At 39.6% G+C, this 27867-nt stretch overlaps 6 protein-coding genes, 1 non-coding gene and 1 pseudogene across 11 annotated transcripts; 2 read left to right on the forward strand and 6 right to left on the reverse strand.

Moving 5' to 3' along the window:
* Position 1: 1 nt before the first annotated feature.
* LOC119991680 lies at positions 2–4191 on the reverse strand (annotated as a pseudogene).
* Positions 4191–7267, reverse strand: LOC119991681 (peptidyl-prolyl cis-trans isomerase FKBP19, chloroplastic-like). 5 transcript variants are annotated; one of them, XM_038838075.1, is made up of 11 exons: positions 7054–7267; positions 6906–6975; positions 6665–6799; positions 5999–6084; positions 5861–5911; positions 5618–5698; positions 5489–5533; positions 5092–5147; positions 4713–4788; positions 4477–4624; positions 4191–4391 (listed from the first exon to the last, which is right to left on the reverse strand). In XM_038838075.1, the coding sequence occupies exons 1-10, from the start codon at positions 7237–7239 to the stop codon at positions 4529–4531; spliced, it is 882 nt and encodes a 293-aa protein (XP_038694003.1). In that variant the 5' UTR covers positions 7240–7267; the 3' UTR covers positions 4191–4391; positions 4477–4528. The 5 variants fall into 5 exon arrangements, with proteins under 5 accessions (XP_038694003.1, XP_038694007.1, XP_038694005.1 ...); XM_038838079.1 differs by lacking the exon at positions 4191–4391 and having other exon boundaries at positions 4552–4624; positions 4713–4796; XM_038838077.1 differs by lacking the exon at positions 4191–4391 and having other exon boundaries at positions 4574–4624; positions 5010–5147.
* A 481-nt stretch (positions 7268–7748) lies between these two features.
* On the reverse strand, positions 7749–11102 carry LOC119990699 (probable beta-1,4-xylosyltransferase IRX10). Its single transcript, XM_038836757.1, has 4 exons — positions 10683–11102; positions 9276–9664; positions 8928–9169; positions 7749–8483 (listed from the first exon to the last, which is right to left on the reverse strand). Exons 1-4 carry the CDS (start codon positions 10777–10779, stop codon positions 7970–7972), a joined length of 1242 nt encoding a protein of 413 aa, XP_038692685.1. The 5' UTR covers positions 10780–11102; the 3' UTR covers positions 7749–7969.
* A 454-nt stretch (positions 11103–11556) lies between these two features.
* On the reverse strand, positions 11557–14538 carry LOC119991096 (cytochrome b-c1 complex subunit Rieske-4, mitochondrial-like). Its single transcript, XM_038837299.1, has 2 exons — positions 14248–14538; positions 11557–12446 (listed from the first exon to the last, which is right to left on the reverse strand). The coding sequence occupies exons 1-2, from the start codon at positions 14417–14419 to the stop codon at positions 11803–11805; spliced, it is 816 nt and encodes a 271-aa protein (XP_038693227.1). The 5' UTR covers positions 14420–14538; the 3' UTR covers positions 11557–11802.
* A 302-nt stretch (positions 14539–14840) lies between these two features.
* On the reverse strand, positions 14841–19147 carry LOC119991095 (glycine--tRNA ligase, mitochondrial 1-like). Its single transcript, XM_038837298.1, has 9 exons — positions 18656–19147; positions 17822–18204; positions 17512–17629; positions 16884–17078; positions 16583–16807; positions 16349–16408; positions 16176–16256; positions 15679–16084; positions 14841–15313 (listed from the first exon to the last, which is right to left on the reverse strand). The coding sequence occupies exons 1-9, from the start codon at positions 19025–19027 to the stop codon at positions 15081–15083; spliced, it is 2073 nt and encodes a 690-aa protein (XP_038693226.1). The 5' UTR covers positions 19028–19147; the 3' UTR covers positions 14841–15080.
* A 74-nt stretch (positions 19148–19221) lies between these two features.
* TRNAL-AAG lies at positions 19222–19302 on the forward strand. Its single transcript has one exon. It is a non-coding gene; the product is annotated as a tRNA-Leu (tRNA).
* Positions 19303–22084: 2782 nt separating this feature from the next.
* On the forward strand, positions 22085–24605 carry LOC119991266 (trihelix transcription factor ASR3-like). Its single transcript, XM_038837574.1, has 3 exons — positions 22085–22948; positions 23227–23277; positions 23949–24605. The coding sequence occupies exons 1-3, from the start codon at positions 22216–22218 to the stop codon at positions 24236–24238; spliced, it is 1074 nt and encodes a 357-aa protein (XP_038693502.1). The 5' UTR covers positions 22085–22215; the 3' UTR covers positions 24239–24605.
* Positions 24606–24754: 149 nt separating this feature from the next.
* Positions 24755–26885, reverse strand: LOC119991265. Its single transcript, XM_038837573.1, has 2 exons — positions 26450–26885; positions 24755–25938 (listed from the first exon to the last, which is right to left on the reverse strand). Exons 1-2 carry the CDS (start codon positions 26837–26839, stop codon positions 25024–25026), a joined length of 1305 nt encoding a protein of 434 aa, XP_038693501.1. The 5' UTR covers positions 26840–26885; the 3' UTR covers positions 24755–25023.
* Between the last annotated feature and the right edge of the window lie 982 nt (positions 26886–27867).

Below are 27867 nucleotides of genomic sequence, written 5' to 3' on the forward strand. Positions count from 1 at the left end.
CTTTAGAGCTTCTATTTTGTTTTTTTATTTATTTTTGCTTTGTAGTAAAGCATTTGCTCATAGTCATAATCCCTAAGAACAAATGAAATATATGTTTCTACTTCAAAACAATCTAATATTGCAGCGTCACTGGAGATCAATGGCAGCCTACCTGGGAGGTACCGGATCGTTCGCATCGTCCAGGACTCCAAAGATGAAACACTTCACACCATCTGCGGCTGCAAATGCCACCCATTCTGGTCACCATTACAACAAGTTAGTCAATGAATTGATCCAAAAATGATTCCTAAAATGTTTTTATTGTCAAAATATGAGATTTACTTGCAGTAAGCTATGATTGCAACCTTCAGGTATGGGATGACAGGAGAGTTTTAACCTGTGCATGTGGTGCTGGTAATGCTGGTGGTTGCATTGTCAAATGGAGGGCACACGGCCAAGCAGCAACTGGTGCATTCTCCATCTGTTTACGTTTCCAAGAAGAGGAGGGAAAGCTTTCCAGAGGTGGCAGACCATGATCGCTCGCTCGCCAAAGCTGACAAGTTCGTGAACAAAACTTTCCTGAGAAAGGTTGGTCACATACAGGAACGCAATCCCGTCTTTCCCAACACTTTCGGCACTTCACGTCCCGATCCTTTCGCCAGGTAGGGAAAACAATTTTACAGTACTTCTGTTGGAAACACCATGTTCATAAGACTTCTCTCAGTTGATGAAGCTGTCTGTTGCACGTTAAGTTACAGGCCTAGGAATGCAGAAACTCTGGAGTCAGTAGGGTTGGAACCAGACCGCAACTGGATCTATGAATGCACCTGATACATCTCCAGTGAGTATTAATATGGTAATTCTATAACATAATAACGTCGAATTGAACATACAATTTCTACGACTTCTTGACTTTTCCAATTGTCAATAGATTTTAAATGCTACAAGAGAGCCCTCACTTGCTAAGCTGTGCAGCAGTGATGAGGCTAAGATTGTTATTAAGTTCGTTTAAATAAACAGCCACACCATTTGATCTGTATATACAGCTCTAAACAACAGCCAACTTGCATACTAAATTTCATAGGCTAGCATGCATACTCAGATCCTCAAGTTTCCCGTTAGGAGTTCCAAATGGAATGAATGAATCATGTTTTGAAATGTAATTATTTGGCAAAAAATACACCATTCCAATGACCAGCTGAATACGATCTCAAGAATCATTCTCCCAAGATGTCCACTGGAGTGGGAGAGTTTGTCAAGTTAAGGTTTAGGTTCACACAAAGTACAACCAACATTTTGAGGAGACTTTTCTTTTTAAAATGGCAGAAAGAAAACTTCTATTCAAGGGCACTGAGCAGGGTGCAGCCAAAAATATTTTGGGGTTTTTAAACGAGCAAATTTTCACATTGATAGATTATTATTAACAAAAGTATCATCATAGCAAGTGATCTGCAGACATAAAATGTAAAACTACCTGAATAATGAAGCTAGGTAAGGCACACATTGCAGCAACACAAGACACTCCACAAGCTTTCCTGCTCTGCAAAGGCCAGAAATTAGTGGAAAAAGCACAGCAGCTAAAGTATGATACAAGAACCATAGAACTAAGGTTATCAATTGTATTCTTACACATTATCACTGTCCAGGAATCAATGCATGAACAGCATTGGAGGCATTCATAATGTCGCAAGAACAAATGCAACCACGGAAATATAAACTGAACCTATCAGTTATCATTTGTTTGGTTGTACAAATAAGGTGGGATGAACAGCACAATAAGACACAAACTAGAATGCCAAAGCGAAAGATGCTAAAGCTTAGTAGTTAATAGTAAAAGAAATGCAAGTTGAGAAACATTCATCTGATAGAATAACATATGTGGTACATCCAAAAGCTCCAAATTCAAATCATAGTCCATGCAAAACCATTTCCTCAATGCTAAGTTCTAAAACACCATTATATTATGCAATGAGTCTGACCTTTAATGAGGGAGTCCTTCAAAACTCAAATTTTCTCAATGAATAAAAACAGGGTCATTGCGCCTGGGAGGTCTGTCAGGAATTGTTCCTGGCTTGGATTTTGAAGCCTCGTGCTTAGCTAACTCGAGGGGAACTGGACAGTTACTTTGAATAAGCATCTGCTTGAGATCATAAAAGACCTCAGTGTCCTGCAAAGTCAAGAAAGTCGTAGCCACACCTGTCTTCCCAGCACGGCCAGTTCTACCAATACGGTGTGTGTACAATCGATATTGCTAGGCATATCATAATTTATGACGTGAGCCATGTCAGGGATATCAATGCCACGTCCCACAACATCAGTAGCAACAAGAACATTGTACTTTCTAGTCCTAAACCCTTCAAGGCTAACTCCTCTCTGCTCCTGTGATTTACCACCATGCAAAGTTGTCACGAGATAGCCATTTTTATCAAGATTCTTGGCAACCGTATCTGCATTATTTTTTGTGTTAACAAAAACCATTGCTGTTCTATCTGCAAGATCATCAAGCAATCTCTGTAACATTGAAAATTTCTCTGATTCCTTCATCATCATTACATGTTGGGATATTAAGTCAGTGGCTTTGCCAGCAGTGCCAATGTTGACCACTACAGGATTCCTCAAGTACTTCCTCGCAAGCCGCTCCACAGCCGGTGGCATAGTAGCACTGAACATATAAGTTGTTCTGTAGATCTTCTTCTCATCAAGCTCTTCATTTGCTGGTTTGATATTGCTTGAAGGCATGGCATCCATTACTGCCATTATTTGAGGTCCAAAACCCATATCTATCATACGATCCGCCTCATCAAGAACAACATAGTTGCACTGGTTCAGAACAGCATAACGTCTCTCTATGCAATCAATCAAACGACCCGGAGTTGCAATCACAACTTCACAGCCTTGCCTAATACTCAAAGCTTGTTCCTCAATGGGCCGCCCACCAACAACCAACACTACTCTAATACCCAAATAATGAGCAAATTTAACAGTCTCAACTTCAATTTGCTGCGCAAGTTCATGAGAGGGAGCCATGACAACAGCATAAGGCCCTTCAGCTTCATTCTCCTCACTTGTAGGAGGCAACCTCGAAATGTAATTAAGCATAGGCAATATAAAGGCAGCAGTCTTACCAGAACCAGTGCCAGCAATGCCGATGACATCTCTTTGTTGCAACCCAAGTGGAATGGCAGCCATCTGGATTGGAGATGGCTTCTTGTAACCTGCCCTTTCCACACCCTTTAGCAGCTCTGTACTCAGTCTACTCTCGTCCCAGCTCCTCATCGGGGGAGGAATCTTGGATCCCTTATATGATATATTGAAATCTTCTCTGAAAATCCTCCAATCTCTCTCAGTCATTTCATCTAGCGTCTTCTCCGTCCAGTGGCGATCAACTTTCATATCAGAAGTCCCATACGATTCAGCATCTTCCACCTTCAGCCTCCGCGCAGCCATCTCAGGCTTCTCCTGCCGTAACTCCTTCTCGTTACGCGCGGCAAGCTTCTTCTGCTCTACTCGATCCATTCCAGCACGAAAACCCCTCCCGAACAAGAGCTGGGCCTCGTGCGGGCTCTGGTATGTCTCTAGACGTATCTTCCGTGTTTTCCCAATCGAAAGACAAACGGAACTTCTGGCTTGTCTTAATTTCCCTCTTCTTTGGTTTCTCATAACCGAGATACTGCTCCTTAATCGCTTGTAGCTCTCTCTGCGCTAATTTCTCCCTCCTACGCTCGCTTTCCGCTACAAGATCTACAAGTGCACGCTTGCACTTTCTCATCTCAGACTCCCGGTCACTCTCACGCGCCCTCCGACGGCCTCGTTCGCGTTCTCTGTCTCTATCACGGTTGCTCTCCCTGTCCCGCTCACTTCGGCCGGAATCAGAGGATTTATGGCTACTGGAGTCGGAGGGACGGTACTTGGAGAGAATTGCATCCTGGCGTTTCTTCTGCCGTTCGATTAAATCTTGACGGCGTTCAAAGGCTAGTTGTTGTCGTTGAACTTTGGTTAAGAAGACCGGTTTGGTGGTGTTAGTTCCGGCGAAGTTAGAGCCACTGACATCGTCAAACGGTCGTTTCATTGCGTAAGGATTCTCGCTTGTTAAAGGTTGATCGCGTACAGGGAAATAATATAAAGAGAGAGACGATTAAATAATCGTATTAGTATTAGGATCCCTGATTAGACGATTAATTAATCCTACTAGTATTAGGATTCCTGATTTTATGCTTATGAGCCAATATTGATTACTCTCCAACAGAACAACAGAAATTGGTATCTTTCAAAAAGTATCCAATTACAGCATATTATACAAGACAACTTCCAAGAATCGATTTGGGTGGAAAGGTTTCAACTTTGCTTACATTCCTCAAATATTGGTCTCCAACATTATGGATCTCTCCACACAGCTCATTACCTTCTAGCATCTGAATTGGGCGACAAGTCGGTTAATATTTATGGAAACTGCTTACTCCTAGACAATTCAAGACAACAAAAAAAACACAAACTAATCTCTGTCATTTAATGGTGCTTGGAGTGGCAAGTAAAACATTGATATGTAGGATCAGCTTGCTATAATCTTGAGGAGCTCAATATCGAACAGGAGAGTTTTGTCTATCAGCCCTTGGTTCCTCAGCACAAAGTCCAAGGCTCGTTGCCCCTGTTAGGCAGAGTGCCATTGATAGGAAAAAGGGGAAAAAGAAACATGGACTTCAAATAGGCATCACTAAGAGAATTTTTAGCAGTACCGAAAATGTTATTGGCTTTGGTCCGCTTTTGTTGAAGTCATTCCCTGGATACCCGAGTTCAGGAGGCACTATGATCCTGCATCACTGCAAAGTGAACTATTTGCACAATATGCATAAACTGGAATAGGGAAATTTTGGCATTAACAAAATTACAGAATGTTGCAGTATGTCTAAAGAACATCAAGGCACAATAACAAATAACTATTAGCCAGGATAGAAACTGCAATGGAGTATGTCGTGTTATCATGTATGAATATAGCTCTAACATGTCAAAATACATTATTAATGTATCATTACTTTGCATGTATTCGAGTAGATGTACTTAAATGTCTCAGCTCAGATGCAAGAAAATGTTTGCGAAACAAAGCAGACGAAACACCTTCTAATGCCACCCAGAGCCATGCCTGAAACAGCCTCCTCAAAAGCTGGTATTACCTGAAAAATGCAAGAGCCCGGCAGCACAATCTAAGCCCTCAAAATTGACAAGAGAACATGTTTCCAAGGTAGCAAACGAATCATATAGCATTGTTACAACAGAATGCCAATCATTAACATTTGGATTCAAGAGCAAACAGTTTCACCAAACTAGTTTATAGTTAGCACCACCATCTGATATTTGGATTGGAAGGACAACAAGTCGAGAATGCTTCGGACTCGTAAAAAAGTGAGATGACAAAAAAGTTACCTACGATAAAATGCTAAGAGAAAACAAAAGTACGTTCCCATATCATATCATCCAAATTGAAACGAACACATCTATAGAAGAATAACCTGACCTCTTGGGATCCTAATCTAAATTTGAAAAAATCTTTCTCACCCCCCTGCATGTCGAGATCCAAGAAAAATGTAAATTTAACCAATAATACAAAACAATACATGATAAATAGAAAATAAGTACTTTTCACCTCAAAGGAACCACCCTTTGTCTTGTTTCGAGCTTCAAATATGCGGCCATAGTAACCTATGGTATATCCATCCCAATCAACCTAAAATGCATGTATGTTGTGCCATTAATATCTTCGATGAAGTAACTACAAAAATAGAATGTTACTGAAAAAATAAAGATGACCATTAAACACACATAAGCGTCATTCACAAATACTAGTCTCTTTGATTTCATAGCTTTAGCTTACTCATTGTGTCCTTACCACAACGGCCTCTCCCATATTTGGTGTGGGGCCATTTCCCTTTCGCAAATCCTGCATCATTTTCAATTATTTAATTAAACAATAGATAGCACTTAGAGCACTTACAAACTAAAACAACGCAATTTTCCAATAGGTGACCTTGCATTGAAGACCGGATTCTGTTTCAATGTAATCTGGATAGCGCATTTTTGTCTTGCCATAATCCTTTCCCCTGAGTGCTGGCACTGCATATTGAAACATGGTGCAAACAATTAGTTAAGTATTGTCATCATCAATTCACACCGATTTTTCATTGTTCTCTTATCTGTCATCCACGCCAACTATGATGCAACTACAGAGCAATTGAGAAACTAAATTCTGTACCAAAATCAACTAGCTTCCTCGTGTAATATTGGCATGCATGCAAGATAACCAAAAAGGATATCAAAATGATGGATTCTTCCTCAAGATCAGGGTTTAAAGACGGCCAGATTATCACGCATTTCTTGTAGAGCTGAAGCTCCAAACTGAGAGATGGAAATGCGGCCAGATTACCACACATTTCTTGTAGAGCTGAAGCTCCAAACTGAGGGATGGAAATGACCACTCTGATCCTACTGATTCCAGAAACTGCCGAAGATCAAGAAATGCTTCCCAAAAGTAATGCCCACAGGCCATATGGAGGAAACAATGCATCAAATTTGTTCCACAAAGAACATTCCAAGAAATAGTTGAGAAAAATTGACATGGAAGAGATGTCATATTTGTACCCTAGCAGTGTTTCTAGACGAAAACCATAAATAGAAGGGATAACAGTGAAATTACTGTCAGCAAATTCAGATGCCACGGCCACCCCATCTTTTGAAGCACCCCACAATGCCCCAGCTATCAACCCAACCGAAGATATCATGACTTTTCTTCTATCAATCTTGTCTCCATAAACTGCAAAACCGCTTTCACCTAAAATTTACAACTCCAATCCTTTCAATTGCTGAAAACCCCACAAACTAAGCCACAAAAAGCAGGTGCATACGTAATTCACATTGTTTTCGAAGAAATTACAAACCGCTTGAACTGGACTCAGATTTATAGGGTATCTGAGGAGCGAATTGAAGCGTAATCGGCATGCGCCACTTCTGAAAAGCAAAACAATGAATACTGAGCGAAAGGCCCCGAGAGAGAGAAAACGACAATTAGCCAAAGTAACGCCCTACCATGGTTGAAGCGCTTCCAAGAGATACCGGTAAGGATTGCTGTAAAATTCCAATTGAAGAAATCGGCGCCATGAAAATATGTGTACGTGAGGTAGACCGAGAGAAGTTTCGAAGCTGAATAAATAGTAAAACCTGGAATGGGGTTTCGCGGGAAGATAACGGCCTCAGCTTTATCTTTAGGCCCATTAGCGGATCTACCCTTAAAGTGGGGCCCGGCCCCTCTAGGCTCTAACTTACCAATTGTTTTGTTTTCTTCTCTTTTTGGAAGCAGCTTTACAATCGTTTTAACCCAAAAAAAACCCCTCATCAACCATATTTCTACCTAATTCTTTCACACAATTATCAAACACTTTTTTTTTTAACCGAGAATTACCCAGTCCAACATATCAACCGGCGCGAGAGTTGAAATCGGAATCTCCCGTATTTACAAAGAGTTACCATAATTAACTTTACAATCCCAACCATAAGTAACTTATTGCATAATTATCAAACACCCAGATAATTATCACCTACTAAAGGCCAATATTTTCAATTTGGCCCAATTTGTCTCTTCTGGGTGAGGATTTTTGGTACAAAGAGAAGTGAATAGAGTTTTCAAATGGCCTGTCCTTGTAAAAGCTGCTTAACCCCAAATTAATCCGACCATTATTGCACCCTCAAGAGCGCCCATTGATTGATTTAAAGTGCAATTTAGCTCATAGAAGGGATCATTAAGCAGTTCGAAACTCTCAAGCCCACAACAAGGGTGTAGAATAATGAGCTGAAGACATCAAAATGGAAGATAGTCATATCTACAAAACTTGGGATTTGAAGGGACATATCACAGACATTTCTCAACTGATACAGGTTTTACAAGAAAAAGTCCTAAAACCTGAGAAAATTAACATCACTTTCAACTGAAGAGCCGGGATTTTAACTACCAAGGTTTCATGTCACCAACCGGTCCAGCCGTCCAGTTCAGTGTCTTCTCACCATGCTTCAAGTAAATACTCTTGTCATGAGGCAGTTTACGAGCAAGGCCATTCAAGATTTGGTGGAAAGCATCACCTGGATGTGCAGGTTGAGGAAACAACATTGCTCGTTTCATCGAAGGATTAGCAAGAAGTCTTTGTTTCCTCAAAATCACTTCAGGTGGTATAGATGTCAGGATATTGTCCAAGTTGGGAACCTTTTTTTCTTCTATGAATACTCCGATTTCCTCCCATGGAATAGCATCAGCAAAGGGTAAAACAATATCGTCTGCTATGATTACAGGGATGCAGCCGAACACTACTGCTTCGACGAGCCTAGGACTCCATGGTGCCCATCCCAGGGGGCACAAACAGAAGATTGCTCTTTGCATGTCTTCGTAATATGTTGTTGGATGGTCAGTGGAGATGTCAAACAGAGGATTGTTTTTGAAATTCTCCCAAACCGCTGCCCTTGCACCTCTGTCATTTGGAACAGAAAGGATCAGAATGGACTCATATTCAATTCACAAAGCAGATGATCATCTATCGATGACAGAAGCAGACCATAGCCTGTCCAGTGGATATCATATCCGCATCACACGACACCAAAAAAAAAATCTATAAATTAATGTGTAATCAGGAATACGATGTTGAGAAAATGTGAGATGCTGGGCCTATAATATTTTGTTGCAGCGACTAATGAGATTGGCTCCACTCGGCAGTCTCCGCTCCTATAAAGACAAATACTTGGCCCACTTTTACGAAAAATTCTACATAAATGCTTCACATAAGAACTGTCATGATTCCTTGTAGTCTTAAACATTATCAATTCTCTTACAGTGCCACCAAGAGGAAAAATTGGGCAAATTTTGGCCAATTTCAATAAACCAGAGTCCTACTAAGAGCTCAGTATTTCATACATACCTTGCATAGTAACCACCTTCTGGATCATTATTCACATCATAAAACAATCCACGAAAGTAGACAAAGATGGAGCGTGGAGTGTCCAGGGGAATTTGGTGTGCCTGCATCTTTTGAGGTGGAGCATAAGGAGGAATTGTTATTGAGCCCTCATTCAAGCAAACATGATTCCGCTGTCCAAAAGTTTGAACCAAGGTAGCGCGACGGAGTAAAGGAAGAATACCCCGTTCAATTGCTTTCTCTTCCTATAATAGCCAGTATGAATTGTTTTAGTGAGCACCTTTGTACATAAGCACATCTTAGATGGTCAATCTGCAACATACTGAGAAGTGGGAAAATAAAGGAAGTTACCTGATAATGAAAGCATGCTCCAAAATCATGGGGCACAACAAAGAAATGATCTGCGCCTTCTGTTCGATTCCAATATGGCCAATTTGTGGAGATAAGCTGTATCGCACTTCTCATCACCCGTGGAGACTTAAAGGGCAACGGCAAGCCACTTGGTGTAAGGTCACATGTGGGGTATATGGGGGTATAAAACCAATCAGCTTCCTGAGGATTAAGGGTTCGAACTGGGCTTGATAAGAGAAACCTGTGCATGAAAATCTCTGCAGCAAACATATGGGAAAGACATCTGGGGTCTTTTTGTAGGAGCTTCTTGTTGTATTTGCTTGGGAGCTCATATATGTAAACTTTCAATCTTCCCACTGGATCATCATCCAAGACATCACCAGCACTTCCTGTATTATGGAAACCAAAAGCAAACTTTAAGATATGTTCAGAGCTGTGCAAGCAAAAGAGCTAGATCAAGTCGAGTCAGGTTTTATTTTGTAAGCACAATCAGCAATTCAGTTCTATAAAAAAGAATGCCAGCAGGAACAGAAGACGTGTTTAGAGACATTGGTTTTTTATTTTTATCAAGAACAAATAACAGAGGCTTCTGTACAAAAATCCTTTTAAGTTCTAACAAGAACTCATTCATCTACACCAGTTGAGACTAAAAGCCCTGATACAACTTATATTCAGGTTTAAGAATGAGTATCTTGGTTCACGTCATAGAAGATGAGCATCGGATACATTAGGAAAGCTAAGAAATATGGAGCCAAAGTTTCCATGGAAGAATGAGATCAAAGAAGAAATAATAAGTTTCCACCTCATTCCAATCAGTCAACTGAGCAAACCCTGATTCAATTTCCATGAGTTCATCACCCATGAAAAGGCATCATAGAATTAGATCAACTGCTACTTCTAATGTCCTATCTATCTAAATCATGGCTTGCTGAAAAGTTCTGAACAAGATGCTTAATAAAAGGCAATACAAGAAAAAATTAAACATTCTCAGAGAAATTGATTTCCTCTTTGTCCTCATTTCAGCTCTTCAGGGAGCATGTTTAAGTTAACTTACACAAATAACCAAACACGAAACCACGGCCCTCCAAAAGTGAAAAATGTTTTCATTGTGTCTATGAAGGTCGCCTAAACATCAACCAAGCAAGCTCTCGCATATTCATATGGCTAATCAAAAGAAATATGTCTAAATTGGAGTCGACCTATTTTGAGCATAACTAATTTCCACAATCTAGATCTAACATATAGAAATTTTCAGAAATAAATACAACTCCTCAGAAAATATAACGGTTCAGCTAAAATTTCGTATCATGAACAACTCAAAAGCTGATGAGAAACACTGAGCTAAGAGTCTTAGATATCAAAACAAGCAAACAAACACAAAAATCATATTAGAAGTAACAATGGAACCTGAAATCCGCTCAGTACGCAGACTCTGGTCAGCGATAATCGTCCAAACAGGTCCATAAGTAACAAAGACCAGAAAAAACCATATACATAACCTCATTTTGAATTTTATCCCAAAATACCGAAATGGGTCTTTCGGGGTCCGCCTCAAAAGGGAATGAAAAGCTCGTATTTAAGAGGATTATAGTACAGTTGGGGCGTCGTATGTGTAGTAGTTGAAGGGTTTACTTTGAATGTAGATTATTGGGGGCATGGGTTTAAATAAGAAATGGAGGTTCCCATGTAGGAATCGATAGACTAAACAACGAAGAACTTGCTTCAAGGAATGGAGAAGAGCCATTTTCACGGAAGACAACGGAGCGGAAGCAGGTGCATCTCTATAGGTGGCTAATAGCTTTGTGAAAGCTGCGTTTGTTTTGAAAGTTCGATGGCAAGTCCATCTCAGTAGCAGATAAAGAAATTGGGCTCCGTGTTCTTTTGTGACGGGCTGGGCCTTTACCTTATCAGGCCCATCATAATTTATTTGGCCTGCAAGCATCCTTGTTTTAATTGGGCCTTTAACATTATCAACTGTCCACTGAGGGGGCCTAATTGGAGAAGTTGGGCTCCGTGGTCTCTGTAACTGGCTAGGCCTTTAACCTTATCAGGCCCATTGTAATTTTAATTGGGCTGCCCGCATCCTTGTTTTAATTGGGCCTTTAACCTTATCAACTGGTTCCCTGAGGGGCCCTATTTGGAGGAGCAATACAGCAATACAAATCACGTCCTTTTCCTAATTATGACCACAAAAACTTCAATCATTCAGCAAAAGGGTGGTCTCCAAATCTCCAATACAATTAGGCTAGACATGGTATTTGAGGTCCGAAATGCATCTTGCTCAAGAGTCAATGCAGGCAGCAGATACAATTTCAGTTGTATTATTCATAACATCAGAGCCAGACCAATGCAGGCAGCAGATGCAATTTCCAAATATAAATATCATTTGGTGAACAGAAGGAAAGAAAACAAAAAAAGTCGAAAAATCAATCATCCAACTTCATCAGCTGCAGAGGAGTACGTCTATTATGATTGATGACATGTCACCATGAAAAAATGCTTCAGAAAAGTAATTCCCTAACAATTCTTACCCTACCATCAACTTGTTCTCCTCAAGGAAGCTGTAAGTGGGCACCTCCAGATTGTATGGTGCAGGCCCCTTGCGGATCCTGCCAGAGACGTCATAGTGCGAGCCATGACACGGGCAAAACCAGCCGCCATAGTCGCCAGCATTTGGTAAAGGAATGCACCCCAGATGGGTACAGACCCCGATGACAATGAGCCATTCTGGATTCTTAACCCTTGCAGAATCTTCCTGTGGGTCACGAAGAGAAGCAAGATCGACACTGTTGGCCAGCTTAATATCATCCTCAGTCCGACGCTTGATGAAAACCGGTTTGCCACGCCACTTGACTGTGACAGTGGACCCAGGCTCAATACTGGATAGGTCAACCTCAAGAGAAGCAAGGGCAAGGACATCTTTGCTGGCAGACATGCTCAGCACAAACTTTAGGACCAAAAGACGAATCAACGAGGCATACACGAACCTCCCTCCCGATAAGACAAAATAGGCAAATGCACGTTTGCTGGGGTCACCAGGGGGAAAACGCTCATGGTTGTACTCATCGTAGGTAATTTTTGGGGTAGGGTTCTTCACCGCTTCCACAGTAGCTGGCAGGTGTGACAGCACACCTGTGTCATGTCCTGGTGTGAGGGCTTGAGAAGAAAACCCTACAAGAAGTAACCAACCATTCAGAAAGTGGGCAAAAAACAATGAAATACACAAATCTTGTGTTAATAATAGTCATAATGAACAACAGGTGCCAAGGTTTTCATCATGACAGGACCTGTCATGGAACTCTAGCCCCCCGAGAAAAAAGTTCTTATTTTTGGTGGGAGGGCTAAGATGAAAAAAGAATAAAGGTTAAAAAAATGTAAACAACTCCAGTATACAAGTCTCTCGCATTAGGGGTTGGGAACATGCAGGATGTACATAAACCTCACCTCCCCCCCCCCCCCAACATAATATGTGGAGAGACTGTTGGAATTAAACCTGTGACCTCTAGGTTGCAGCCATGCAATTCTGTCCAAAATCAAAATTAAAAAGAAACAAGAATGTACATTAATTTAGATATACCATATACGCTAGTAGTTCACTGAATTATAATTCACAACAGTAAATCCTCAAGTGCACCATAAGTGTAAGTTGTAACATGTAATTATATGAAAGTGTATGTTCTAAATTTAGGTGCACAAAAGTTGTTCACTGACTAAGAATTCACAATAGTAAATCCTTAAGTGCACCATGAGTTTAAGTTGTATCATATGTAATTACATGAAAATGGATGCATATAACAGAAAACAGTGTATTCTCTCCATTACTCTCATTTAGTGTAAAAGAGGAAAATTCAGAACAAGTGGGCAGTTTCATTAGGCCTTCTATTACTATAAGACAGTCCACTCTTTGTGCTTGCCAATATCCATGTCCATTTTGAACAAATCCTTCCTCAATAAAAATAACGTGATGGCCTTCTTTCCAATTATAAATCATGGGCAAAAACATATGCCCCTAATATGATCATAATCCTTAAGGGAAGACATGCACTTCGAAACTTGACTTGACTTAAGTAAAATCCTGAAATTTTGCATATCCAATCAAACATTACTCTTCTAAAAACATAAAATGTCTAACTTCAAATAATGGATAACATTACCACCAGGAGAACATTGAAAAATAATTATACATACAGATAGCACGACTATGGAAGCAGCACTATATTAACAGACTCATTCTTGAAAACTTGACTCACATGATATTAATTGAGAATACACAAAATTGAGAAAGTACAAATGAAATCTGCATACCAATGAAAGAAATAGTGTGAATACAATGTTTTCGTTGTTTCAATGGTATTCATTCAAACAAGTTGCAATTAATTCAATAGAACATAAAAGTTACACGACAATAAAACCAGAAAAAAAATTTATAATAATTCGCTGAAGAAACACCAAGGTGATTCACTTCCCACAACTAAATATAACCCACAAAACCTAGAAAAAGGCAACAACCAACAATAATTTCAAGATTCTCACTCAATGCACAGTTTCAAGCTTATGGTCTACAAAAACTTAGCCTCGTTTCTACAATTCTCCAATGATTTCTATAATGGCCCATTTCACAGCCGGACAACCACAGCAAAAACTTGAAGATTAAAAATCCTGCAGCATACCCAAAGTTATCAATCGAATGGATTGTATAACATGTAATTTTATTTTTGAAGATCATTTTAAGTCCAAAAGTTCCGGCCTCCTGATGCAGGCACCCCACACAAAGAAATTAATAAGCAAATAATAGAAATTTAAAAGATTTAGATTATATTTTTCCCTCTCATATTTCCTTGCAAGCAACCGTAGCTTGAGGGGGGAAAAAAAGAACGCCTACTTGTTGAGGATGTCATAATTTTGCAAAGGCATCGATACGATTAGAGAACCCAACAATAAGGAGATCGTAAAAGAAAGTGAAGAATCAAACCTCTGATTAGATCTCGAAGGCAAGAATCAGCATAGTAGGTGGATCTGGAAGAAGTGCCATCGGAGACAGAATCGCCGCCGCTAAGGAATTGGTTTCGAGATAGGAACGTGGAGGTTGTCGGAGACAATCTCCATGGCAGAGAAGTGAGCTTCCTCCCAGCTACTCTCAACATCCTCTTCTTTCTTTCTCTTTTCCCTCTTTAGGGTTTGTTTCGATCAATGTCCCTGGCAGAGACCTCCGGCTCTTCTGTATCGAGACGAGCGTTCGCACTTCGAAGAAGGATCAACTCACCAAAAAATTGCGTTTATTTTGAATACGATACGACGTCGTTGGTGCATCAGCTTTTCACTTGCTGACAAGTCTTCTCTTCTTTCTATTATTTTGCAATATATTTTAATCTGTTTCTCTTACCCTATTTTAAAAAATTCCCCCAGGAATTTATCCATGTTCTCTATTAGATATCACACATATGAGTGTCACTGAGTTACGATAAAAACACTAGATCCAAATGGGTCAATAACACATAGTTCCTCTTCACCAAAAAGGAAAAAAAAAATGATGTGAATACACACATAATTCACAGTTTTAAGAAATATAAAAGTTATCCCACGGTCCCACCAAGTTATTAGCTTAATAAATCATCATATCTATTACACCCACAAAGCATGCAGAAGATATTGTGGTTTTTCATCATTTAAGTTCTGGCTGCACAAAATAGGAAAATTTTCTTCCAAAAACCGTCATGGTTGAAAAACAATTCAAAAGTATGGTATACCCCATGCAAATCAGCACTTGCAGTATAACGGTCCCCATAGCATCATAAGAATCTAAGCTCAATCATCTGTCGTAGCAGAGGAATGATGAGGGAAACTAGACCACACATCTTCCCACGTCCTCAAACCCTCGGTCACTTCCTTGACAACTGATGCTACCTCTTCCACGTTAACACGGATTTGTCCCTTGCTATCTCTCTCTCGGATTGTTACCGAGGATGTTGAATCAACGGTGATAGCAAAGGGTACACCAAGTTCATCTGTTCTTGCATATCTTTTCCCTATTGATGTGCCTGTAAATGAAATAAAATGTATTCAATCAGAATTTCATGATACCAATGCATAAGAAGGCATTTACTAAGTTTATATAAGGGTTTCCAAGCATGTAAAAGCAAATATCACTCCGTAGCACTCATATTATACCAGATTATCTCCATCAGTTACAATCTGATCCCAACAGTATTTGGGTTAAAGACTGAAGACAACGATGATACAAGTGAATATATATGTGCAACAGCGCAAACAAAAACATTTTTGTCATAATCATTCATGAACATATGCCTACGCCAGCAAATATATCAAACTTCAAAAGCCACAAACCTAACCAATAACCAACTGATCTAATCACAATCAAGTGAGTTTTATCTTGCTCAGATACCTGTAATGTCAATCTTATGTGAGATTCCAGCAGCAGTCAGAGACTTGGAAATGACCTTGGCAACCTCCTCATACTGTTGATTTTGAACCAGTGGGAAAACTGTGCATTTGATCGGTGCTACAAGAGGGGGGAAGCGGAAAACATTCAACTGCTCATCCCCAGCCTTACTTGGCCTTGTATAGAAAGAGTGCTCATAGAGGCAATATATTATCCTTCCAACACCAAAAGATGGCTCAATCACAGATGGTGTGAAAACTCTCTGATGTTCTTTCTTCTTCTCCTTTGAAATTGTGACCATGCTCTTCTTAATGCTTACAGTTTTCCCAAGAGTGCGGACATAAAAGTTCACCTCTCCTTTGGATTCCAGATCAGCCTTCAATTTCATAGCTTCGCCTTCCTTCATTGCCTATCAGAAAAGGATTATAACGTATCAAACAAATGCTGCAGAAAGCTTCACAGTGTCAAGGACCCGTCAAGAAATTAATTCCACTTCTCACCTCCAAAGCTTCAACCACCATCTTCTGGTTCCCCTTAAATGCAAGGCCCAACTCTTTTTTCACAGGAGTGATGATCAATTTCTGCAATTGCATGGCATGGGTCAGAACCAAATATAGCGACAAAATTAAGCTATCAGTTTCCTAATACGAAAAGCTGCCATTAATAGTGTTACCTCGACTTCCCTAGGTTCAGAAAACTTTTCATGAGCCACAAGAGGGACACCACTTTTCTCCTGTTAAAAGTGATAAACAAAAACTTTTAAACAAAAGTTCCATAAGCACATAATGCATTGTTTCATATACACAGAATCCTGACATCTTTTCATATGAATGAAGGGTATGTGCAGAAGAAACATCTATCCAATCTTTTATTTGTAAGATCGAGAAAAGATCAAACAAGTTCTCACCGAGTGGGCTCGCAAGTCATAAGCAGATCTGTCCGCAATGCCAACACACTCAATCCATCCATAGGAACATTCAATCTCCGCATCCCAGCAGTCAGCAGCATAGTGGGCCATTTCATTTGCAAGATGCTGCCGGAAACGTAACCGGTCTTTGTCTATACCAAGGCTAGTGAGGAAGAGATAAACTCTGCCAATGAAGTAGCCAAGGGTTTGATTGTTGACAATTCCCTGAAATGATATAAACCACATTGTCAGGGAGAGGGGGGTATGAGGGGAGATGCAAAAGACTAAATGTCAAACTAACCCTTGAAACTGCTTCTCCCAGTGGAATTTGCTTTGCCGAGGCCCCAGACATTTGTTCTTCTCTTGGGAACATCAGGAATTCCAAATTTACAACATCCGAATACTTCGGGTGAGATTTGTCTTCAGGATCAACAAAATGCTCTATTTCTGCAAGTGTGAATTCACGAACTCTCAAAAGGCCTTGTCGAGGAGATATCTGTATATGAAGGGTACAGCAATCAGAAAACCTTCTCTCCCATTCACGCAAAGCTCAAATTTTGCAAATGTCTTCACAAATCATAGGCTTCTAAACAAGAAAGCAGACAACTTCTAGAAATCAACTGCAACAGTAATGGGCAGCGCAATAGATTGGCGCAGAGAACAATAACGCAGAGCCAATTAATCCACAACAACAGATTTCTAAATATAAAAGGTAAATAACTCAGGTGCACAAGGCTACTATAGTGGGATCAAGGAAAACACAATCATAACCCTGAAATTGGAAGAGGTTGTTTCCAAGATCGGTTATGGTGAAACAACCTTACCACTAGGCCAAGGGCCATTTCAATATGCACACAAAAATAGTAGAAGACCCAGCACAGAAGCATGTAGGTGTTAAAGAACGAATTCTTAAAAGAAAATTTCAAAACCTCATTTCTGAAGGCTTGACCAATTTGAGCTGCAGCAAATGGGAGCTTGTTGCCATTGTAATAGTATAGGTCTTTGAAATTAACAAATATGCCCTGTGCTGTTTCAGGGCGCATATACCTAGGCAGGAAGAAAAATTAAGAGTTCAGAAAAAATAATATAGCAAATAATTGAAACAATGCCAGATAAATTAACCGAGAGTTCTAAGCTAATTTACTTAAAATAGTCAATCAATCTATCTCATTTCTGGTTATGCTGCACAACACCATCACAAAACTTACAGCCTTGGCAACAAAATCAATCACTACTCACCCAGGGATCAAGCCAGATGGACCAATTGATGTCTGAAACATCAAGTTGAATGGATAAGGATCAGAAAGATTATTCTTTGTATCTGGTGCCGTTATTCCATACTCTTTTATTTTTGCACCAAGCTCCTCAGCAGAGAAATCATCCAATGTTGCAAGCACATGCTTAAATTCAGCAGCCTTGTCAGCACTAATGCTAAGATCTTTCTGAAGCTTTTCATTGCAGTGATCCTTTAGCAAGTGGTCAGCTCTGTAGCAATTCCCGGTTTTCTCATCCTTAACCATTAGGTCGGTGAATTTATCAACATGGCCAGATGCTTTCAACACAGGCTCAGGTGTAACACACGGACAGTCAACCTCCAACATGTTCTCCTCGAGAACAAAATGCTGGGAAACATTGAAAGTAAACCACCCATATTAGCTGCTTCCCCAATCTTTAACAACTTTATGACAGGGTACAAGAGCAACAACAACAACAACGCAACACTACAGTGATAACCGCTGGACAGCAAAAAATAATTTACGCCACTGATAGTGGCTAGATATACGGACAAGCATATAAATATCTAGTTTACTGTCCTAAACTTTGATTTCTCAAATACGAACCTTGTAAGTGAGTCTATAACGGTCATTAAGATATAGCAAAAACTTAAAATCAAACCTACTTGAGTTCATCTCACTTGTTTCAATCATTTGGAAATTGAAAACTGCTAAATTGGGCTCTCATTTCACAAATTTACACGGCATCATTGTCTAAGTCATGTACAATCAACCATTAGCATCGCCTTGAGCTTGAAACCACCTTAATTGAAAGAAAAGTTATAGAAACGGTTATTACCTGACGCCAGAAAGCAAGAACATTAGACTTAACGGCGCAACCCGGCGGCCCATAATCATAAAGGCCGGCGACACCCCTGTAAATCTTAAACGATGGAATGTAGAACAAACGCCGTTCGAGAGTATTAACCACGGCTTGCCTGAACTCCTCCCTGTTCATGCCATCAGCGCCACTTCCAGTGACCGCCGCCTGAAACTGCCTCTCAAGCTCATTCTTCTCGAGCTTTAAACTACTTAAGGCTTCAATAGCGGCGTCGATTTCCGTCTTTGCAGCATTCGAGGCTTTCAGGGCCCTAACAACGTTGCCTTGATTTTCCACCGCCGATTGCTTCTCAGCCAAGGCTTGGCGAAGCGACTCCTCCGATGCAGCCATTAGCGAAGAGATGCGTGCGAAGGCGTATGAGTGACAAATAGTAGCCAATTGGAAATGATGAGGAAAGGAAGGCAGAGAAAAATCGCATGCGAGCCCGGCAAGTCTTTTGTCTTCGGGTGCTTCGCTAGGGTATGGTTGAGATGGCCGAGTTGAAGTGATGTTAACTTTGATATGTCTCTCACCGGAGTAAGGTTGTTGAGATGGCCGAGTTGGTCTAAGGCGCCAGATTAAGGTTCTGGTCCGAAAGGGCGTGGGTTCAAATCCCACTCTCAACATATTATTAATTTTGTATTTTATATATATTTTATTAATTTTATATATATATATATATATTATTAATTTTGTATATGGACCTCAATTGGAATAGTGGGCTTCATTTTATTTTTTAGTGTATGGGCCTCAATTGGAATAGTGGTATGTATAATTAATTTCATATATATATATTATTAATTTTGTATATGGACCTCAATTTTTATATATATTTTATTAATTTTATATATATATATATTAATTTTGTATATGGACCTCAATTGGAATAGTGGGCTCCATTTTATTTTTTAGTGTATGGGCCTCAATTGGAATAGTGGTATGTATATATATATATTTTTTTTTATAAATTTCATATATGGGCAACAATTGGAATAGTGGGCCTATTGACACTTGTACTTTTATAGGCTTGATCTGGTAGTGTGTCGTATATTGTATTTGTACTTGTACTAAAAAAAAAAAAATGGAATAGTGGGCTTCATTTTATTTTTTAGTATATGGGCCTCAATTGGAATAGTGGGCTTCATTTTTTATTAATTTCGTATATGGGCCTCATTGGAATTGTGGGCTTCATTTTTTATTAATTTCGTATATAGGCGTCAATTGGAATTGTGGACTTGATTTTTATTTGTATCTTTGGTTTGCATAGTTTATATTTGAGAAAAATAAATAAATTAGCTTATAAATTATTAAAAATAAGTAGATTTATAAGTTATAAGTTTTTGGTTATATTTTGAAATAAGTTAATTTATATTAAATTGTAATAAATGAATGAATAGCGTATTAACTCCTATGAGAAGCTTATTTTAAGGTACCGTGTAAGAACTTATAAATTAGCCTATTTTTAGGCATTTGGTTTGTTCATATGATATTTTTAAAATAAACTAATTTATATTAATTGTAATAAATAAATGAAGAGCCGTAAAAAAATATTATTCTAAAGTAGCGTATAAAAGCTTATTTTAAGGTAGCATATAAGAGCTTATAAAATAGCATAAATAGACCCAATCACTTCTTGTCCATATACAATGTAAACATTGTTACTTAATGTTTTAATATGAATTAGCACATATAAGTATCTCATTTTTAAAATTTAATAAAAAAAGATAATACAATACCTTACTTTTTATTATAAAATGCCACTTGTTAATAAGAAAAAAAATAAAAAAGCATTGTAAATTGGATTTTAGGATTGGGGGGGGGCCACAATCATGGACATGGTCCCCACTTTATCACAAGCAGAATATGACCCCATACTAACCCTCCCTAATCACAGGCCCTCATGAGATGAGACTGCTTCCAAGCCCATCTTTGTAAGCTTCCATTTTAATATAATATTATAATCCTTGCGTGTCTTTATTTTGAAACTTAAAAGGGCAAATTGATTTAACAAGAGATGTATGACAGGAACAAACTATATCACATGTATAATAAGGATAGTGATATTTCACTTGCACCATTTTGGGGTAATGGTGTGCTCTCATGGCCTCTCATCAACCTTTTGAGCCAAAGGTTCCAAAACAAACGGGGAAAAAGAAGTGGCTTTTTATGGAAGAGTGGTCATCCATTAGTACTAGCCATCAAACAAAGATTGGAGCAAAATTATTGATCAAGACATAGAGTGATTTTCTTAACCACTCGCGTTGATAGTCTAGTCAGTGAATATTTATGTGGTTAAATTGTATGGATTCGGGTGATTATGAGTTCGACTTCCAATGAAAGCAATACACTTGTGACCACAAGCTGAGGTTTTGACCCAATTTACCATGTCGTAAGACATCAATATACAACAAATCGAGCAATTCATAATAATAGATGATCTACGATCAAAAGGTATTAATGATGATAATACGAAAATCATTTTCACCATTGAGACGTTGACAAGTGTGTATCCATAGAAAGTGAATGAGAGAAGATCATACTAGGGAGCATCTCGATACATCTAGATGTCACCTCAGTCGGTATTCTTCGGTACTACCTAACAAGCATGACCTTGAAAACCCCATATGACCAAAAGGTCCAAAATACCTCTGGTATCGAGGAGCACTCATCGTTATTTAGGGAGAAGATCTGCAAGAGATCTCTAGGTGATTCACCCCCAAAAATTTTGCCTGCAATAAAGAGAGCTTAGTAAATCTAAATTCATATAAAAGGACCTCCACTCAGGTTAATCTCCTCACTTTTTTCACTATTGATTACTAGCTAAATAGAGGGCTCTAAATACCGAGATGTCTCACTAGCCTTATTACAATATTACCTAATGAACTAACTTGAGCGTCGAAGCGTCCTCCTTAGGTATACCCCTGTGACCCTAAAGCTTACATTTCCTATTTGCGCAGAGACAGAACAACGACCTCTTGATCCCTAGTCTAATCAATTGAGACGCTTATAGAATCGAGCAGTCGAGAAGTCGATCCGATTTTGCATGTCATCAAATAGGTTTTTGGTTTTTGATCAAATATTGAACGCTTTAGGCAAATTGGTTGTTGATTAAGAAAAATGACCCATTTTGAGGTTTTTGAAAAGTAAAGATAAAGGTGGCCTTTGAATTTTTGAAAACATATGATATCCTCCAATTAAGAAAGTAATATTTATCAAATAAGGGAATCCCATTAATTTAGAAAATCAAAGTCATGAATGATTTTTTTTTGAGATACAACCTAAAGTAGATATAACGCAATACTACAACACACTACCCAAAGTCATGAATGATGAATAGCCCTAATTAATTATAAATAATAAATTAGAGGATAATACCCATACGGTACAAGCCTTAACCTTCACAAAAAGCCCACAAATCCCATCCTACCTATTCTCTTCATTCTAAACGGCGTAACGGGGCTCCTGCTTGAAACGCCGTTACTTTTCTCCACCCCGTTAAGTCACGTGGCTTGCCACAAATTTTGAGTCGGCTTCAATTCATGGAATTAGAGCAGTTAAGCCTCGCTCCAAATCCCGTTGACGCCGACATTGACAGCCCTACTAACGGCAAGTCGACGCCGGCCACCGACGGCGGAGATGACGGAAGTAAGGCCCCGAGACTCCCACGCTGGACGCGGCATGAAATTTTGGTCCTCATAAAGGGCAAACGAGTGGCCGAGAACCGGGTCCGGAGAGGCCGTACCCCGGGTATGGGGCTCCGGTCGGGCGTCGTGGAGCCCAAGTGGGCATCGGTCTCCTCGTACTGTAAGCAGTATGGGGTCAACCGGGGTCCGGTGCAGTGCCGGAAGAGGTGGAGCAATTTGGCCGGTGACTTCAAGAAGATTAAGGAGTGGGAGTCTCGCATAAGAGATGAAATGGAGTCGTATTGGGTGATGAGGAACGATTTGAGAAGAGAAAGGAGGCTCCCAGGGTTTTTCGACAGGGAGGTTTACGATATTTTAGACGGAACGTCGGCAGGAGGCCCCACGGGGCTCGCGTTGTCTTTGGCACCGTCACGAGTCGGGGCTTCCGGTGACGTGGACGAGCCGGATGCAGAGGAGGAACCCGTCTTTGATAGCGGGAGGAGCGCCGCCGCAGAGGACGGCCTATTTTCCGACTTTGAACATGACGATGCAGGAGTCACCCCGGAAATGCAGACACTGCCAAAGGATGTTCCACCTATTACCATTGCGGTGTCAGCTCCTGGATCGGCGACTCCGGCGCCGATTTCTGGTAAGTTGAATTTTGAAATATTGGAGTACATATTTTCTGATTTTTTTTTCTTAGAAATAATAGTGGTTGGTGTATTTCACTATTTTTAAAGGTAATTATAGATTTTCCCGAGATGTGTAGTTTTTTCTTGGGTTCTTTTTTTGAATCCACATTTTAACTGGGTTTACATTCACGTTGTTGCAAATTAATTTCTTTTTTGTTTGGTTCCCTGGAAAAAAAGAAAGAAAATGCTTTCATCACAGGCTGATTTTTCAACTGTAACATATTCTTGTTTGCAGAGCAGCAGTACCAACCACATCTATCACCACCACCAGGGTTTCAAGCTCCGGGTAATACTCCCAAACTTAAACCCTAACGATCTTGATTGAATTTGAGGACGTTTATTGATTTTTGAAACAATTGATTCAGTATATTGTTATTAATGCCTCCTGAAAGGATCTAGTAAAATTTATTGAGTTGTTTAAAGGGTCGAAATGGTCTGTTACCAATGGAATTCATTGTTGGCTGCTACTGATTAGTAAAGCATTTGTTGGTTTGTTATTAGAAGTTATTTTATGTTTGAATCACGAAATGCGAATTTGGATTGCATCATTGGGAAGAAATCACTGAACATTTAACTATGTTCACCATGGAAGCAGAATAAAGCTCAATGATTATTAGTTAACACGATGGGACTTGGCTCCCTCTCGGACGTTTCTTGCATTGAAGATCATCTTCATGTTTGCTTAGTACTTGAAGATTTCATATTATACAAATCGTAAAATTTTCTTAATCACCTATCAGGCTGGCATGAATAAGAGTGTTTCTTGAGGAAAGTCTGCTGTTTTCTTTCATAATAGAGCCAGGAATAATGGCTGGCATATAAGTCTACTTTTTCTGTTATTATGCTATGATCTGTCCTACCCGAGAGCTGAAAATCTTTTCCAGTTTTGATTTCATTTAGTAAATACTGATGATAAAGATCTCTCTTATACAAACATGTGTTTGATGCTCTCTGCAGGTGCAACCAATATGAAACAACCAGCCTCGAACCCGGAGATGGGATCTACTTCTCAGGAGAGACGGAAGAGGAGACACGTCGTGACAGATGTGGACGAGGAAACAACTAATCTGCAGAATCAGTTGATTGATGTCTTGGAAAGGAACGGTAAAATGTTGAGTGCACAACTTGAAGTTCAGAATACCAATTTCCAGTTGGATCGAGAGCAGCGCAAAGTCTACGCTGATGGCCTAGTTGTTGTTCTTAACAAGCTTGCAGATGCCCTAGGAAGAATTGCAGATAAATTATAGAGAAGTGAAATCAGATATAGGAAAAGTTCTTTCCAAGCCCTATAGATGATAGTGGAGGCTGAAGAATTGCCAGATTGAATTACTTCCAGTACGGGATTCTGTTTTGCATTTGATTTTCCTCTATCATTTTACCCTCTCTGCTCTTTATATCTTTTTTTTTTTTCATACACAGATAATAAGTTTAGAGGTATTAGCATTACATTTCATACCAATTTTCTGCAATTATTCTTAGAATCATCAGGTTTATATAGATAGTTATCTTTCTCCCATCAATTCTAGTGGTTGTAAAAAGTACAATGCATTGATTGTGTTAATACTACAATGCATATTTCATATTTGACTGGAAAGAAAGCAAGTTTTTATTTTCTTTCTGATGCTCTGAAGCCCTGAAACCCTGCTTAGAAGTTACTCCAGGATATATAAACTGAAAAAAATCCAGAAGAGGGAGAGGCGACAGGAGGGATTGGCACCCAGTTGAGTGATAGCTGCCCGGACAGAACCGGCAAACGATTTACATATGGTATTTCTGCCACTATCATTCGTAGGCATAAGAATCTCTCATGGTATACTCTAGTCAACAACATAATATCCATAACAAAATGATGTGAGAAACTCAAATCAACTAAATCCTCTCAAACCCAAGACACTAAGAAGAGGGGAAAAAACACCCATAAAAAAAGAGCCAGAATGGAATGCAGTTATGGAGGACTTCAAAAAAAATCCCAGGACATCATAGTAGAGAAATACTACAATGATAAGAACTTCTTCCCTTTGATCTCAATCACTCAACATTCAGAGTCGTCTGAACTCGACTTTGTTCTGTACTTGCGATTTGGTTTTTGGATACTAGAACTTTCATCTGTTGCACTTACTTCTTGCTCAGCTTCCTCCACTGCAGCAACTTTGAATTGATGGGATTCTATCACTGCAATGCCAATGGGGCATTCTGCTTGCTGGGAGGACTTGATGATATCAACTTTCTTATCTTGCTCAACCTCACTGCAACTATCTGCTGATTCACAAGCCACTGCCTTTTTCTTAGGAATAAAAGTGATAAATTTTGGAAGATCCAGAGAAACATCCTGGGAGTTTGATCCCAAGTCTGAGGGCTTTGAACTTCTGACCAACTCCAAAGAGTCCATACGAGCTCTGGTGTTGGATTCTTCATCAACCTCCTTCATTGAATTCAAGGTATAGTGTGTGTAAGGGTTCTGGGTACAATCTTGAACCCTTGATGCATTTCGGGCCAACATAGATCCATCATTAGAAACAATAGCACTTATTGAAGAATTTCTTATCAAAACATCTTGATGGCCTTCTGATAACTCTTCACTACTAAACATACAACCAGGATCAAACTTGACACGTTTTGGTGATTTGGGAATTGAATTAGTGTCCTTCCTCTTTAAGATAGATCTGAGTAGGACACCATCTCCAGACAATCTAACCTGAGGGTCCTTAAATTCTGTACCGGGATTACGAGGAGAATTCAATACCTGGGCTTCAGCATCATCTTCCATTAGCCTGTTCCTAGCAGCAAGGTGATTGGCACGTGGATCTTTCGTAGTACTGCTTAATGAGTTGAAAAGGACATTCTCCGCATTCAAATGCGACCCATGATTGGTAACATCCTTCATATAAAGCCGATCATCAGCATTTTCTCTGCCACAAGCCACTTTGTCATATTCATCTTCTTCTTCCTGCGATCAGCACCAATTGAAGAAGCATTAGACTATGGAGAATGACGAAAGGTTAATTAAAAGGACACATGGAAACAAATTACGAATCATCTATTCTCACCAATTGAATGAAAACACTATATATCTCCCCCACACTTTCTGTATGCAGTAAATTATGAATTTCACCTTTTATAGCAAGAAAGCATAAGATGATTTTCCCACCAGAAGTACACGGACATACTGAAAACATCAAGCCATCATAAACTAGTCCGAGCAGTCCATAGGCTTAAACTTCAAATTACCCATTTTCATTCTGTCACATTGATGTCGTCCTATGTTAGGTCACTGTGGAAGCCAACAACAACAGAAGAGGCAAAAGGGGAAGCAAAAAAAAAGACTGCAGCATAATCTATTCACAACAAAAAAACACAGCAACTAACACAAGCAAAGGCAGCTCGTTTATTCTCATGAGCATTTCCCACAGACAGAAATTCATCAATATAACATACTCAAAAAGCTCAAGAAAACATACTTCATTGTCGAGAGTGCGGTCCAATCCTATCGACGATCGGATATCCCATTCATCACTATCCTTCGGCTGTTCATCACCATCTTCATCGACATCATCAAGATCCCCTCCAAGCCCTCCGCCTAACTTTGCGTTCCTTCGAGAACTTTTGCGATCCTTCTTCAAGAAATCATCGAACGAAGCGGAACACGGCGTCTCATCCCGGTCAGAAGAGCCCGAGTCCCGCCTCCACTCTTTCCTCTCCACCTCTTCTCCGGTGAGAGACCAAGGAGATGATCGATCGGCTGAAGAAGGTTGCACGGAAGAGTTCGATCCGCCAGAGAGGGATCCGAATATTCTGCCAACGCGAGCTCTGAAGCTGTCGTCGTCCATGGAGTCTGAGGAGGCGGCCATCCTGATACTGGGATTTGCGAGGCAGTAGAACTGGACCGCCTTATGGTCGCTTCATCCCTTTTTAAAGGATAAGGAGCACCGCCCTGTGGGGTTTTTAATATTTGTTAGGGGCGTTATAGTCATTTGATTTTTGGGCCACCTTATTGGGCTCACTTAGCTCCAATAGGCAATAGCCTATAACGTTTAACTAGGGCTGACCCACACTTCAGTGGACTGTGTGAACTGGGCAGGCTTGGCTGAGAAAGGCCCATTACTATTCCCATTAACTTGGGCTGGCGACTGGTGCTAAGTCCGTAAGTCGGTTAGACTTTTGTTTCAAAGAACCAATATGTGTTGTTTGTTAAATTGTTAATCGCTAAATATCACTAAAGCCAAATTGAACAAATCAAATGTGCACCAATATCATCAACTAGGGGTGTAAGCCATCGGTTACGCTCATTTTTTTTATAATTTTTGACATGAATTTAACTGAACCGATGATTGATTATCGGCGGTTATTTCAATATTTCGACTATTGGTCAATTCTATTAAATAAATATGTAATTTTTTTGAAAATAACCCACCGATCAATTAGGTTATTGATCGATTACGGTCATTCGGTTTCTTATAACTCTACCATCAACGAAATGCAAAATTCACCCAATTTCTTTTTCTTTTTTTACAGGAGAATTGATGTGCTTTCAATGTTGAAAATTCAAACTCAAAGTCTCAAACATATCAATGATATTATCCGTTTTGAGTTACGGGTCCGCACATATTTGTCTATCGTGAAAAATAACCATTAGTTTTTAGGCCCATAAAACACGTCCATGTGTGAGAGGAACTAGACTTTTATTTATATATATACTATTCGGTATTGAGTTATTAGGCTTAACATCCAACCCTAACAAATGAATTGATGGAAAGTCACCATTAATTTATAGAGATTTTGGGTTCGAGCATCCCAACCATGCCCCTTTATTCAAAAATAATCATGACTACTAGTTTTTTCGTTGGCTTTGGATAACCATTTGTTACGGAGGGAAAAG

This window comes from Tripterygium wilfordii, chromosome 22 (assembly GCF_013401445.1).
Source record: "Tripterygium wilfordii isolate XIE 37 chromosome 22, ASM1340144v1, whole genome shotgun sequence".
Taxonomy (NCBI): domain Eukaryota; kingdom Viridiplantae; phylum Streptophyta; class Magnoliopsida; order Celastrales; family Celastraceae; genus Tripterygium; species Tripterygium wilfordii.